General features: G+C 33.7%; 3 protein-coding genes across 3 annotated transcripts; 2 read left to right on the top strand and 1 right to left on the bottom strand.

Moving 5' to 3' along the window:
* The first annotated feature begins 5,255 nt into the window (after positions 1-5,255).
* On the top strand, positions 5,256-7,145 carry LOC142547174 (small COPII coat GTPase SAR1A-like). The gene is made up of 4 exons (XM_075655327.1): positions 5,256-5,364; positions 5,474-5,700; positions 5,782-5,913; positions 6,569-7,145. The coding sequence occupies exons 2-4, from the start codon at positions 5,572-5,574 to the stop codon at positions 6,887-6,889; spliced, it is 582 nt and encodes a 193-aa protein (XP_075511442.1). The 5' UTR covers positions 5,256-5,364; positions 5,474-5,571; the 3' UTR covers positions 6,890-7,145.
* Positions 7,146-8,117: 972 nt separating this feature from the next.
* Positions 8,118-9,237, top strand: LOC142519407 (uncharacterized). Its single transcript, XM_075622414.1, has one exon. The coding sequence runs from the start codon at positions 8,521-8,523 to the stop codon at positions 9,070-9,072; it is 552 nt and encodes a 183-aa protein (XP_075478529.1). The 5' UTR covers positions 8,118-8,520; the 3' UTR covers positions 9,073-9,237.
* Positions 9,238-11,154: 1,917 nt separating this feature from the next.
* LOC142547182 (phospholipase A1 PLIP2, chloroplastic-like) lies at positions 11,155-14,378 on the bottom strand. The gene is made up of 5 exons (XM_075655338.1): positions 13,563-14,378; positions 12,688-13,221; positions 12,502-12,561; positions 11,919-12,335; positions 11,155-11,831 (listed from the first exon to the last, which is right to left on the bottom strand). The coding sequence occupies exons 1-5, from the start codon at positions 14,124-14,126 to the stop codon at positions 11,304-11,306; spliced, it is 2,103 nt and encodes a 700-aa protein (XP_075511453.1). The 5' UTR covers positions 14,127-14,378; the 3' UTR covers positions 11,155-11,303.
* Between the last annotated feature and the right edge of the window lie 897 nt (positions 14,379-15,275).

Here is a 15,275-nt window from a genome sequence, read left to right on the forward strand (position 1 = left end):
AGAGTCAAGGTCACGGGTTCGATTCTCATTGATTGCAAGGAGTGCAATTATTGGGAGGGAGATTGTTAGGTGCAATAATTGTCCTTGCTTGGTAGAGCGATCGAACCGTGGTACTTCAGCTGTTATGCGGTTTAAAAGATTTGAGTTGCATCATTACCACTAGCTATAGATTTTGGTAAGGCGACAAACGTTCGGTCCTACATGATGCTCAGGGTATTATTTTTATGTAATTAATGATTAAATTTAACAACTTTTACTATTTGAATTACTTAAAATACAAATAAACAAAATTAATTATAAAACATATAAAGTAGGTATATTATAAGACGGTTTCACGAATATTTATGCGTGATACATGTCAATCTTATTTATATTTATAATAAAAAAATAATACTTAGTATTTTGTCATTGAACCTTTTTATAGCTACAATTACCACTTATCGAGATTTTAAACACCTGGGACTCATTATCCTGAATACAACAACATACAGTTGATTATGATTGCAATTTTTTCAAAAGAAGTCCTAAGTTTTATAAAAATTGGACCTGTCTTTTATTTAGAAATTTACAATATAAAACATTAAAAATAAATATACTGAATTCTACATGAAACACTCCCACTACAATATTATATTTAATTGAATGATAGAGCTAATTTGAACTTAACCAATTATATAAAAAAACTTGACAACATAAATATTTATATATCAAATATAACAAAAATATTTAATCTGAAATATTTATTTACACTAGAAATAATGCTCGTGTGTTGCACGTGAAAAACACAAGTTGAAGTAAATATAATTTGAAACAAAATTAATTAACCCAACAAAAGATAATGACAATAGTATTGTAGATTTTGACAATTCATGTTAATTACTCATATGTAACTAATTTGAAAAATAAACATATTTGTTTAATAGAATAAAAAAAAGAATATTCAACTTTTTATCATATAATTTTCTTTTGTTATTTGTCATTTTATCTTAATAAATGCACATATTTTCTCATTTCTGCACGTACTAATATATAATTGTGATGAGTATGGTGTTAGTTCAAAAAGACTAAATATGATTATTGTTAATGATTTTTGCTTAAATAATATGAAATGTTTCACCATATGTGGTTAATTAATTAGAAATTAAAGTTTTCAATATAGTATATAGATAACTGTTTTTTCTGTATGAGTTAATGATTGAATCCTTATGAGTATTTTTTAAATTTTTTTCATTATAGTTTTTTAAGTTAGTGTATTTTTATAGTTCCTTATGAGTTAGTGTATTTTTTAAGTTATGATTTTCTAATAATAATGTATTGTGAGTTTCTTTGAAAAAAAATAATGTCTCGTGAATTTTATTTTTCTTTGCAAATATAGATCGAGTCGACCAGTCTCAGCAATATAGACCAATGAAACCGTCTCATAAGAGACATATTCATGATCTTTTTGTCATGATTTATTTAAATAATTTATAAATGTGAAACATTAAAACTTGTTGGATGCAAAAAAAACCTTTTACATAAACACGTAAGCTCTAGCTAACAGTCATAAATAAATGGATTAGAAAAATAGAAAAATCAAACGAAAAAAAGGATAGATAACAATAATTTTTTTAACCATATTTTATTTAAAAACTTTATAAATATAACCATAATAATTAAATTAAATCATTAAAAAATACAAAATTAATGAAGTTGTAATTGAAATCACTTAAAAATACATCATTAATTGAGGTCATTAAAAAAACACAAGAAATGTAAACCATAAATTTTTTTGAATGCAAACAACTTTGAAAAAACTATTTTCCTCTGCTGCTTTGATATAACTTCAGTAACATCCAACCTTATCACTCATTGTCCTTTTTCAACAACTAAATATTAAATTATTTACTCTCTCTCGGACATTTATACCTAACATACAATGACATCCAATATTTCATAGATGAAACGTAGATCATGGTAGACAAATAGGGTTCGGTCGACCCTACCCCTGCGGGCGAGGTCGATCCAAATGATCGAATTTTTTCGAGTCAAATTTTTTTATTTTTTTTACAGGAAGGTGGGCTCGGATCACTCATGTGGAGTGACATGAGTGATCCGGGCCGTTCATTGCCCGCACGGGCAGGTTGAAACAAACCGACAAATAGAAACTGCCACACCATCAATCAAATCTGGTAAGATTATGGTTTTACTTCATGGAATTCAGTTTCTTACATGTCAAAATTTGTGTTGTCTTGAGCTATTGATTAGAGTTTAATCGCAATAACTCAATTTTATTAATCTGAGATTCGTCAACTGATTATTTTCTTTTCAGGTTTTACGAGGGAGCTTGTTGTCAAAAGTTTATTTTTGTTAATTTATTCTATAATTTTGATTCAGGAGTTATGTGCAGATTCTCTATGAAATATCAACTATCACCAAATATTTTTATGTCAAAAAATCCTAATTTGGTTATAAGGAAGTTTTTAACATTGTTCATTATTCTAACGTGACTTATTTGCTAAGCTTTGAACATAAATTAGTTTAAAAACAAAAAGATTGAAGCTCATCCACCAGCCAATATAGCCAACTCATACATCTCCTTTGTAAATGTTGAATTCAAATTAAACAAGAATTAGATTAATTTTAATGAATTATTTCAGAGTTTATTTTTATTGTTTCCTTTGTGTAGAAAACGTAGCAATTGTCCCGATATATAATTTTTAATCATTAAAAGCATCATTGTAAATTGTAATATGCCAAGAACTGAATATAAGTGGCAATCCAAATATTTTTAACTACAAAAAAAAAAAAAAATCGATTTTATTGAGGTGTAATTCATAAAATTTTCAGCGTATGTTCTTATTTTTTAAAATAATTGAATTATTCTTATACAATTCTAAAAACACCACCCGCAGCATGCCAGGCAGCGTTACTGAAAAGCAACGAGGTTTTTAAAACTTTTAGGAAAGAAATTGAGAGGGTTCGAAAGCGTTACACGCTTAAATGTTAAAAATATATATCACAGCATTATGGATATTTCTTTTCCTTTGGAAGACAAATTGTCATCCTTGATGTTTCTGTTCTTGAGCCAAATCGATCAAGGAGCTTAGGAAGGAAAACTCCTTTTTGACGAACAAATGCAAAAAATCAGACTTACTCTGACAGAACTTGCAGATGAGGTATGTTTGATTTTAAAGTCTCCTTGCAATGGACCTTTTTCAATCCCACACCTTATTCCTTATCACGTCTTTCTTCACATAATCGTTGTAGGAATAGAATGTTGCCGGTTAATAAAAGTGTAGATTTTTCAGCATTGAATATATATTTGGTTTGTTTATTTTTGCAAAGGAACCCTTTAAACATTGGGATGCATGGTTCTACCCCACCGCCTTGATTCAATCTATCTGGGATGAATGAATAATAAATCCCATTGAAATGTGAAAAAAGTATATTGCACCTCCTTGGAAAATAACCTAGCAAATTCCCATGTTTGTAAAAGAGATCCATTTAAAGCCCAACTTCTGATGAAATTGTTGGTAGTATGAAGATAGTACTTCTTCAGTCTGACAGAATCATAACATTATATATCATTGATACCTTCCAAGCAATTGCAAACAAGTTGCATTTTATTTTCGCTAAGAATGCGGTGTTTTGTGATATCCGACATTAGATATGACAATTTTTCATGCTTTCTGAAATTAGCATTCATCAGGACTGCTATCTTCAACTTACGTAGGAAACATTAACATCCTATTTTTATACAGCGGGAATGTTTGAAGAAACAGCTCGAAAAAACAAGAAACCAGTAGGAAAAACTCGAGTCTATATGCCGCTCACTTCAGGCAGAGAGGAAAGCAAATGCAGTAGGAAGCAATAGCTTGGACTCAATCCCAGATTAAATCACACCATTGAAATATCTACGGCCTGATATACAAGTGATTGTATAACAGTTTGTACTTTGGTCATGTGATTGTATGATAGTATACTTTGGTAGGAGTCGAGGTACTGCCAAATAAAGTTCTAAAAAATTTCGTCGGTGTAACTTGGTGTCTTCATGCCTACTTTCAGCTGTGTCCACGATCATGAATAGCAGTAGTACTGTTGTCCATAATATATTCACTTGTTCTCTCACATTTCTTATTTGCTGAATAGCAGTGGTACTATGTTATGCTACTCTTTATTGTCATCGTTCAAGGCGAGTTTATTACAAAGTTGTGCATATTATTTTGATCAGCACTCTAGATTTTTAGTAGTATTTTACTTGTCATTTAAAATGTTTATTGTAAGAAAAGAAATACTTATAATGGCTGTATGTAGTTTTCTGCTGATATCGATGATAAAGAAAATATCAAATGAGGTTTTAGCGTCCTCTCTATGTTTGCTGAACAACTGGTGTGGCAGATACTGCTTTTTCCATATTTTTTAAACACAGTGCCAGCTTGAAATTCTAATCGCATGGCTACGGATTTAAAAGAAAATAAAATATTACTATACTCGTAATATTTTTAGCTTTTAAAATTAAATTATTAAATAAGACCTACATAAACATGAACATCTGATTAGTTACTCTGGAAAAAAATATAAATACTCATATCTTGAACTACAAATCTGGGTAAGACACCTCAAGAACCCTACCTAGTTAAGTGTTAAAATCGAACCGATAATCGGTTAAATTTAATTTTTTAAAAAATTAAATTAATTTTTTTTCTATGCTTTTCAACAAATTTCATAAAATGTTGGGACGCAGAAATTCAAATTTTAAATAATATTTTTTAAAAAATATGTATTGCTGGGTTACAATTACTTACAAAAACTTTAATAAAAAAAACTCTTACAAAATAGACTTTTTTAGAAGTTAGAATTTTTGGTTTTGAGATTATGCTTGTACTTCTATTATAAATTAAAAACAAAACATTTTTCAACATTTATAAAAACTTTAAAATCTCTTCTATTTTTTTATAAATAAAATCACTTAAAAAAACTGAATTTATTTAAATTTTTTTTAAGCTACAACTTGTATATTTAAATTCACTCTAAATCAATTTCGGATTAAATAGAATCTACCTTAAATATAATTGAGTAGTTTTCTTGTGAGACGGATCAACCCTGTCGATATTCATAATAAAAAATAATGCTTTTAGCATAAAAAGTAATAATTTTTCATTGACGACCCAAATAAGATATTCGTCTCACAAAATACGACATTTGAAACCGTCCCACACAAATTTTTGCCACTATAATTTCACTCATTTCTAATAATATTATTTCCTTACCGTATGTACCTTTAATATGAATCAATTTGGGTTTCTGATTCAGAATTATTTCAATCCGACTCAACGACATGTCTGAATGATTTTGAATCCGTTATAATTCAGTACAATTTTGGTAATTAGAAAAAAGAAACATTCAATATCCATCTTGTGATGAATATTTTGTGGAAGTGAAGTTCCCCCTAATTTTTGTTGTCTCAGCAGTAAAGTCATAAATTTTGCAGGGCAGTCGCGTCCATAGAAACAAGCAGTGAGCGGAAGCCAAAATTTGTGTCTCGATCGACCGGAATCGGACATCTCTAGTACACTCACACGAAGAAAGATGTTTCTATTGGACTGGTTTTACGGGGTGTTGGCATCCCTCGGGTTATGGCAGAAAGAGGCTAAGATCTTGTTCCTTGGCTTGGATAATGCCGGTAAAACCACGCTCCTCCACATGCTCAAGGATGAGGTACTTCCTTTTCAGATTGTTTATTTCATATTTCAATGGATCCTGATTGATTGATTGGGTTGGGATGTTGGTTTGATCCAGAGATTAGTGCAGCATCAACCCACTCAATATCCCACCTCGGAAGAGCTGAGTATTGGGAAGATTAAGTTTAAGGCTTTTGATTTGGGAGGGCATCAGATTGCCCGCAGAGTTTGGAAGGATTATTATGCCAAGGTAGCTTGAATTCAGATATTTCCGACTGTTATTTTGTGGAAAGGCTCGAGTGCTTGCTATATCTGTTGTGCCTGTCAGCTGTATGATCACGTTTTCATCAGAAAGGGGAAGTTAAATTTGTGTTGTGTTATTAATGTTGTAGAGGATTCAACTTACTTAGAATGGATAGTGGCTTGTAATATATGCTACTTATCCACTGTTTTGCCTCCACTGCTTGGCTGAAAGTATCTGTGAGTGCTTGAGTGGATTCTTGTCGTTCTGATGCATGTTTGCTCGCTACTGTGGCTACGCATGTAGAGTGTTTGTGATGTTATATTCACCTCTACGATGTAGCCTCCCTTCTGTAGATGTGCGAGAAGTATGAGTATACACCCTTGCATTCATTTTTTACCCTCTGCCTCTGGTATATGACATGAAAGTGAAGCTCGAGACATTTGTCATAAAAATTGTTGAATCATGCAGTTATTGCTATCACATTTATTCGAATAATATATTTGTTTAATCTTGATGGAACTACAGGTTACTTTTGTAGCATGGCATACCATTTGCCGACACCAAATTTTTCTCAAAAAACTTTGAACTCCAAATCAAACTATTTCCTCCGAATATCCTCATGTTCCTGCTTTCATTAATATGTATTCTTGTGATTCGACAGGTTGATGCAGTAGTTTACCTCGTGGATGCTTATGACAAGGAACGTTTTGCGGAATCCAAAAAGGAGTTGGATGCACTCCTCTCTGATGAGGCCCTTGCTGCAGTTCCCTTTCTTATTCTGGGGAACAAGATTGACATACCTTATGCTGCCTCAGAAGACGAGTTGCGTTATCACCTTGGCCTCACTGGTGTAACCACAGGAAAAGGGAAAGTGAATCTAGCAGAATCTAATGTCCGTCCTTTAGAAATATTCATGTGCAGCATTGTTCGGAAAATGGGCTATGGCGATGGCTTCAAGTGGGTATCTCAATACATAAAGTAGGGTTTTAGCATCAACTGAATACGACCATAACACTGTGTCCTGGAAGGAGAGGGGGTTCGATAAAGATGTTGTGAAGAAGGGGAGAAGTTTCACTGATGTAGTTGCTAAAACTTGTTCCGCATGGTGCTTGTTTTTGGTACGTTATCCAAATTTTTTTGGTTCATGTGTTAATTGTTGTTGCATCAACTTTCAATATTTTATTCAAAAACATGTCAACTGTCATCTGCCTAATTATTAATTATCACTCGTCGGACTATGACTGGTTTTGGAGCTGCAATTTTGAGAAGATCAGGAGGTTCTGGCGCAGTTATGGTTGATAATAAAACTGCTTTCCCAATATCATGTTCAGTTGTTTGCCGTCTTTGCAAGCAAACCACTACCCTTCTTCTCATCAATTCTTGATATGTTTATATATCACGAATTGCATTGTGTTCTTGGCAACGAGTGGCCAACAATTTGAATGTTCATGTCATTGTATCCTAAAAAATGCATTGATACATTAGCCTATAGCTGTTTGCTTCCCATTTCTCAAATTGTTTGGTTCTCGGCATATTTCATCAAGAGGTGTTAACTGTACCGACTGACTCTGTGGTACATACACACCCTTATAGACAGACACATACACACAATGGAAAAAGAAACTGATTATGGTTGGGAGGTTCCCATAATAAGTTTACACATGAAACTGACGCTACGCCACATTAGCGTATAATACACACGCACATGCGCGTACATACACAAACATATATAGACATACATGTACACAAATATGTATACATATATATAGATGTCAAAACGGGCTGACAACTGTCAACCATCAATCTTCATTAGGCTTGGCGGGCCACTAAATAGCCAACCCAGCCTAACCCGCCTTGGGCCGCGGGTTAGGTGGGTGACCCGCCTAATTTTAAAAAATGCTAAGAATTTTTTTTTTAATAAAAATGTGCTAAGAACATTTGAACAAAATATGAAAAACTAAAGAAATATAACAAAGTTAATTATCATTAAAATTTATTCAAAATAAGTCAAATAAAACTTCAAAGTATCTATCTAAAAAACTAAAAAATACATTTTTTTAAATAATAATAAAATCCTATTCTGGCATGCTGACCCGCCCCAACCCGCAATCTAAACAGGCTCAATTCGTTTGACTCTCCTATGAATGGGTTGAGATTTCCTCAGCCCGTCTCATTTTTGTAACGGGACGGGAATACCAGGCCGTCGTCCTAAACCAATTTGACAAGCCTATAAAAATATATATATATATATATATATATATATATATATTTAATGCGGGTGTTTGATTGAACGGTTCCTCTGGCATTGTGTATTTTATATTAGTTGGGGATGGTTGGTTTGACTGAGTCCATGGTTGGGACTCCATATTGCATTATACTAATTACTTAACTAGATAACTGTAACATGTACTATATAATACAACGTTTGACAACATCAAATAGAGGGTCTTTCATATATCCACCTTACCTAATATGTTTGTAATTTGTTGTTACCTAGTCCACCATAAAAGTTGGAGCGGTTTAACGAACACCTTCCAGACCACACCACATCAGTAGCAATATAATGCATGTTTTTATTCATCCCATAATCTCACATCAAACCAACCGCCACCCATGGGGAATTCCGTATCTCACTGGCAGTCAGGCGGTGCTGCCGCCACCGGGAAGGTAATATTATCAGACGGTGCTGTGTTCAAGTACGACGAGCCACTCACAGCTGCAGAACTCATGCTAGAGCACCCGCAGGAGGTTGTGGTTGAACTGATCAATGGGAAAAAGCCCACCCCATTGGCAGCCGACGAAATCCTGGATAGGAAGAAGCTTTACGTCATGCTTCCAATCAAGAAAGGTAAGCAAACCACACTGTCATACCAAGAAGCCAAAGAACTGCTAACCAAAACCAATTCTTTATTGAAATCCAAAGCCTTTTTATCTTACACTGGGTTTCTTCCTATGTTTGTGAGAATTTGTCACCCCGTTCGGGAGCACGGTGCCCCCGTATCAATGCATACAAAGGAGGACCGTAATTATTTCAGTGCTGTTTCTGAGTTGGAGGAGCGTCCAGAGTTTTTAAGCAGGCAAATATCCGGAAAAGGGTGGAAGCCGAGTTTGGATACTATAAACGAGAAGACTACCAAGGCTAAATCCATCCATTGGTTGTTTTAATTATTCAACTGTTTTCATTGATAATCACTTTTGGAAGAGCACATCATCACTGTCATTATATTTCGATATCTTTGTACATTATGTCATATAACATCGTCCATGTGCGTAGTGTAAACTCTGAAATATGTTAGAATATTTGCTTGTCATTCACAGTCCCCATTTTTGCAAAGATGTCGCCTCTGGGCATTCCCGCATCAATCGTCCACCTAGAGGGCAACCAGGTCATTTATATACATTATAGATTATCTGCATATGACATCTTCCACATTTTATAATAGAACTTCACGAAAAATCATTTATATCGGATTCAGATGAAGAAAATGTCATCGATTTTGAGTTTGAATCTGATAAAGATGAAGTATTGGAGAAATACGAAGATGAACATAAATATTTTAGAGATTTAGGCTTAAAAAACACGGCATAGGCGGTGCCTTAAGTGACCCCACTTATATTTTTTAGAACACTGATTTTGACTGAATAAAATATTTTCATTTTAATATGTCGATCCAACTTGAACAAGGAAAACCAGGATGTTGGGTTCCGGAAACATAAGTAATCTTAAGAAAACTTTGTTATTATATCGTTGACATATTTTTCATCGAGTACGTGTTTTATAGACGACGTAACAAAGCTTGATAGTGGTAAATGTGTGTCAACCTCCTTCAATAATCAATAAAACTAGAAAATGTTGCAAGATAAAACTATTATCAAGTATATAATATAACATTATGACATTTTTAGCCTTGTAACTTGTTAATGTTTGTTTTTCATTCAATAACATAAATTTCTTTTTAATTCTTTCTTTCGCGCGAAATCACTAAATCAACCAAATATGTATTGTTTCTCTCATGTGTTACTCATATAGTGAGAATAAAACATATATTTTACACATTAAAATATATCTAACTAAAAAATAAAAGAAACTAAAAAAATTTTCTTCCCATTTTGTAATATTGAGTGTTGTTTTGTTTTATTTTCAATTTTTTTAAATTTATGTAATATAAGTTTATTTTCGACACAGCAGCTACGTAAGATAACATTAGTATCAAATAAAACAATATCCGATAAAATCTAAGTTATTTGATGAAAATCAAACATAAAAATTACATAACTAAAACCCGAAACATTCTAACTTACAATACTAAAACTTCAACATTTCTTATATTATATTAGTATATAAAAATACAGAAAATTTCTGGAAAAAATTGAAATAAAGAAGAGATAGAGATCGTTTGGCTACTATTTTGACCTATATACACGTACTATGCATGGCCCTACCTGCTCCATGTACGTACGCAACATCTTCCCTTTTTGGTTTTTTGTTTCTTTAAAAAGAAATTTATATTATTGAATTTTAGATAAACTCACATATAACCTTATATTATACACTCATTTATATTTCATACGCAATATATTTTAACCATTCAGATTATCTTGTATACATTATAAAAATGGATAAAGTAACGTACATTAATATCCATATATTAGAATTATTATATCATCGTTAGATCATATTTTTGTGGAACTATCTTCGATTTTGTTTGCAATTGTTATGATTATAACATAATAGTACACACGAGCTAAGTCGACTTGATTTAAATTTGTAGGCTTGAGATCGACTAGAATTCGATAGAATATTCAATTTCAAGTTTGATTCGTGAAAATATCAAATTGTTCTTCGAGTTCGTGTTCGAAAAAATAGAAAATATTTGTAACATAATTTTAGAGTTTAAATTATGTAGTTATATGGATAAAAATATCTTTAAATTAATTATCTTCCAAAGATATTTTCTAAAGATAAATATATCTTTAAATTATATATATATATATATATATATATATATATATATATAATTACTCGAACCCGAATAGCTGAAGAACTACTCAAGTAGAAACAATCAAAACTCGATTTGAGTGAATAGTCGAGCTATTTGAACTCGACTCAAGATCTGTCAGATCAAGATTTAATCATCTTTTTAATTAAGAAAGCCATTTAATTAGCATGAGACTATCTCGTTCCTAATTTATTTCATTTTTTAACGTTCATATATAAATGTATGACATTTTTTTTAAAATAAAACAAAATTTAATTTAAATATATTGTTCATCCAATATCATCAAGTATACATGTGTTGCAACTCCATCCCCAGAACAAAAACCAGGGAGCATTGAGTTTCTTTCTTCTTCTACGCATAAACAACTGAATAAAGAATGGTATACAAAAAATTCATCTATCTTTGGGTCGTGGGAAGCAAGAGCACCACAAGCAAATGCATGTTCTTTGATCTCATCAGCGTACTGAGTCGTTTCAAAGACTCTCTGCTGCTCTGTACAATGCCAGATATATTGAATTGGACTTGTCCTACCAAGTTAACCGACCTACTTATGATGATTCCAGCACTGATCCCGTGTCGAACCACGACTGGCCACCAGAATTTCCGCCCGTGCTCTCTCTTAGCTTTCTTCATTCGGCTAAGCTCTTGTCGAATAAAGTGTCGAATGGATTTCAGGTAAGAGTTCATATCGTGGTCTCTATGGATGGTTCCTTCCGAGCCATATGCGGAACGGTCACTTAATATCTCGAGAGGGTGTGGGGAGTTTAAGAACACTGCCTGTGCGGCGAAAATTTGCTTCTCTGCTTTACCAACACCTGTTAAAACATATAAACCACTGCCTGAAGGAAGAAGATCGTGGCTCGGAGAGAATTTTTCGTCTGGTTGAAGAATTAAAAAATCTCCCATTGGAGCATATAGCAGCTTCTGTGGATTATTAATGAGAACAGAGTAAATATTTTGACAAATTAATAGAGGATTGGCCTTACAGTAAGATGATCAATAAATACTTGCCTGTTCATTAAGACATGGATGATTGCGAAACTTCCCATTTACAGCCTTGAGAAGTTCGGCAACATGTTTTGGATAATGGCAAGAGAAAGCTCGGGGGACAATATCCCTGTGCATAGCGATTGAACGAACATGATTTCGAGGCAATCCAAGGTCGCGGAGAAGGCGGTCCCCTCCACACATGATCGACGGTGTCCCAAAAGTTATAACCGGGAGTAATGATGAACGGGGTGCTTCACCCCTTATCAGCAACATGAGATTTACAAGCAAAGATAAACTTCCGCCAAGAGAGTGACCCGTGAAACGGAGTTTAGCACGATCACCTCGAGATTCAATGTGAGCCCGAATTTCAGGCAACATCTGCTCGTATATGCCTTTTGCTGCCTCGTAAATACCTCTATGCACTATCACATCAAGTCCCTAAAGCAAAAGATGTGTTGAATTCATTTATCGTGCACACATCATACAACCATATTAAAGAAGGAATAAACTACGTCTAAAAAGCATTTTTTTCAAGAATATATTTGACTCCAAAACCCAAAATCAGCAGTTGATGGCACCTAAAAAATGGTAAATAAATGATCACCTCAAACTGAACGGGCTCAAAAAGCAAATTGGCCAGCCAAGAAGCCAGCGACTCAGATCCCTGTCAGCAATAAAACATTTGGAAGCTTTTTAGAAATCAAATGGTCATCAAATTAATCATATCACGGAAAGCACAAAGATTCTTTAAGTGGCATAAAATTTTCTGAACTTAGTCTAATTCTCCTACTTGTATGACAAAAAATCGAGTGGCACTCTGATCATCATCGCACACAAACCACTCGCATGGCGATGAGCGAGTTGAATTCAAATCATCTGCCACTGCTTGCTTTACTTCCTCCTTTGCTGCAACAACCGCAGTCACCGAATCGGTGGTTGCAATTAACGAGGCCACGTCCTGATTGAATGCATCAACATCGACAGTTCCCGCATTCATTTCTTCAACCAACTTTTCACTTGACATGGACTTGGAAGAATTGAATTGAAGAAAGCTCCTCGTATGAGAATGTAGATACGAAGCAGCAGAAGCAGCAATCTGACATGCAGCAGATACCCTTCTAAGGTTTCCATTTAGCATTGTTTCTACTCCTTCGGCCTGCTCGATTTCATTTCCACGTGCATCACGTGTTTCATCTGCTGCTTTCACTTTCTCTTGTCGCTCTTCAGATGGTACTCTATCTTTCTCAGCTTCCATTGCTTGCTCTTTTTTCTCAACAGATGAAGTCAAGAAACGCAATCCATGGTTCTTTAGGAGATTCTCAGGCTATAACACCATTCAAAAATCAAAGCAGAAAGATCAGGCCATCAGGGAATAATCTCTGCGCATTAAAATTGATCTGCCCACATAAGATGACTAAAGCCAGAACTTCGGAGTTACAAGCCAAGCCAACATTATCACAACAGTTCAATACACAGGTCTCAACATTTTTCAAGAAAAACCAAGATCTAAGGATAACTATAAATAAAGAATAAACTCAGAACTAAAATCCAAGTTTAGAGTCCAAATATAAACATCACATATCAAGCAGATAATGATATTTTTCGATGCCCTGCTGTTTCCCGAAAAAAAAAATGGAAAGAGTTAAATGTCAAGTGAAACCTTACCTTAATCTGAGGAATGGAATAAGCCAGGCTCCCTAAATAAGACATCTTAGCATATAATCTAGCATCCGCCAGCGGCACCTTACGAAGCAGTTTCGTAAACAACTCTCTATCAAACTCAATCTTTTCATCGTTGTCAACAGCACATACATCACACCTTCCAGTCTCTTCCCCGCAGAATTCATCTCGGTTTTCATCATCTTTCTCCATCTTTCTTCGAATATCATAAACCCGATCACCGTATTTATCTTCCTCCCTGAAAAGAGACTTCACACGTAAAATCTTGAGAACCCAATTCTCATCCTGCTCTTCTGTACCCGCCTCATCGATTTCTTCATTTTCATCAACCGAAACGGCGTCGTCCACCGCGATTGCCGACTCATACCGGTGTTTACCATCGGGCCAGAGAGATCTCAGCGGGTGCCGGAAAGTGAAAACCCACCCCGGATTCCTCCGAGGCGGCGCTGAAAAAAACGGCTTCTCCAGGGGCACAGAGCTAAGTCGGTGTTCCCCATTTGGCGCAGCTGCCACTGCATGAATCCCGGCCTTCAAACACAAAACATCCATGCTTTTCCTTGTAATTGATTCAAATCACACTCTTTGAATGATCGTTTCCTCTTGTGTTCCCGGGAGAGATTGGGGAGGAGAAAATGCTGTTTCTCAATTTGTGTTAGAAATCAGATAAAGCCGGTGAGCCAACTTGCTCCTGTATCCATTTTCCACCGGAGTTGGTAGAGGATGGGCAGAGGAGCGTTGTGTTGTACCAGTTCAACCTTTAATCAAACGTTTTCATTTTCATTAATATGAGGAAAGCCTTCTTACGTCTCTTTCCTCCTTCGGTCACATTTTCTTTTAAAAACATGATATTCTTTCTCGCCAAGGTCTCACGAATTTTTATATGTGAGATAGATCAACTCTATCAATATTTATAATAAAAAATAATATTCTTAGAATGTGTTTGGTTGAGTGGATTAAATAAGGATGAATTAATAATCAAATATTTATCGTTAAAATTTTAAGTTGTTTTAATAATCATTTTGACCCGATTTAAGATCCAATTTTATAGATAACTATTTGATTAATAAAATTGGATCTTAAATCGGGTCAAAATGATTATTAAAACATCTTAAAATTTTAACGATAAATATTTGACTATTAATCTATCTTTATCTAATCCACTCAACCAAACACACCCTTAGTATAAAAAATAATATTTTTTCATAGATGACTCAAATAAGATATCCGTCTCACAAACTACGACCCGTGATACCGTCTTATACAAATTTTTGTCAAGTATTATTAACAGGATTTAAGCATCAATCGAGACTTGTTTATTTCAAATAAAAAATATAAAAATGATTAAATTTATTTAAATAAATTAAAAAAACTATTCACAATCAATTAAACTTGAACGTAAGATCAACATGCCATTGAACCCTTTAGTTTCCAAAAATCGTTTCTTATTTTTTTTCTAAGAAAAAATTCTCTGCAATTTTAATTCAACACGGTTTTTTGGGAATAGTTTGAAAATGATATTTGTTAATTTTTTTTAATTTTAAATTATAATATTTTTAAAAATATTTATTACAAAATGACATTCTAACACATTGGAAAAACAATCACCAAAATAAAGGTTAAGATTTTATAAGGTCATATTTAAAAAATATGGTCAAACAATTCATTTTCTGCAATTTCTTCGATTTTTTTCTTTCCTTT

The sequence above is a fragment of the Primulina tabacum genome, chromosome 1, assembly GCF_025594145.1.
Source record: "Primulina tabacum isolate GXHZ01 chromosome 1, ASM2559414v2, whole genome shotgun sequence".
Lineage (NCBI taxonomy): Eukaryota > Viridiplantae > Streptophyta > Magnoliopsida > Lamiales > Gesneriaceae > Primulina > Primulina tabacum.

What these genes read in the sequence shown, in the direction of transcription:
- LOC142547174 (XM_075655327.1), top strand. Translation starts at nt 5,572, where the DNA reads ATGTTTCTATTGGACTGGTTTTACGGGGTGTTGGCATCCCTCGGGTTA. An exon ending in TCCACATGCTCAAGGATGAG is followed by an intron (nt 5,701 to 5,781) that starts GTACTTCCTTTT and finishes GGTTTGATCCAG; the next exon opens with AGATTAGTGCAGCATCAACC. An exon ending in GGAAGGATTATTATGCCAAG is followed by an intron (nt 5,914 to 6,568) that starts GTAGCTTGAATT and finishes GTGATTCGACAG; the next exon opens with GTTGATGCAGTAGTTTACCT.
- LOC142519407 (XM_075622414.1), top strand. Translation starts at nt 8,521, where the DNA reads ATGGGGAATTCCGTATCTCACTGGCAGTCAGGCGGTGCTGCCGCCACC.
- LOC142547182 (XM_075655338.1), bottom strand. Translation starts at nt 14,126, where the DNA reads ATGGATGTTTTGTGTTTGAAGGCCGGGATTCATGCAGTGGCAGCTGCG. An exon ending in ATTCCATTCCTCAGATTAAG is followed by an intron (nt 13,222 to 13,562) that starts GTAAGGTTTCAC and finishes ATGGTGTTATAG; the next exon opens with CCTGAGAATCTCCTAAAGAA. An exon ending in TTGAGCCCGTTCAGTTTGAG is followed by an intron (nt 12,336 to 12,501) that starts GTGATCATTTAT and finishes CTTTTGCTTTAG; the next exon opens with GGACTTGATGTGATAGTGCA.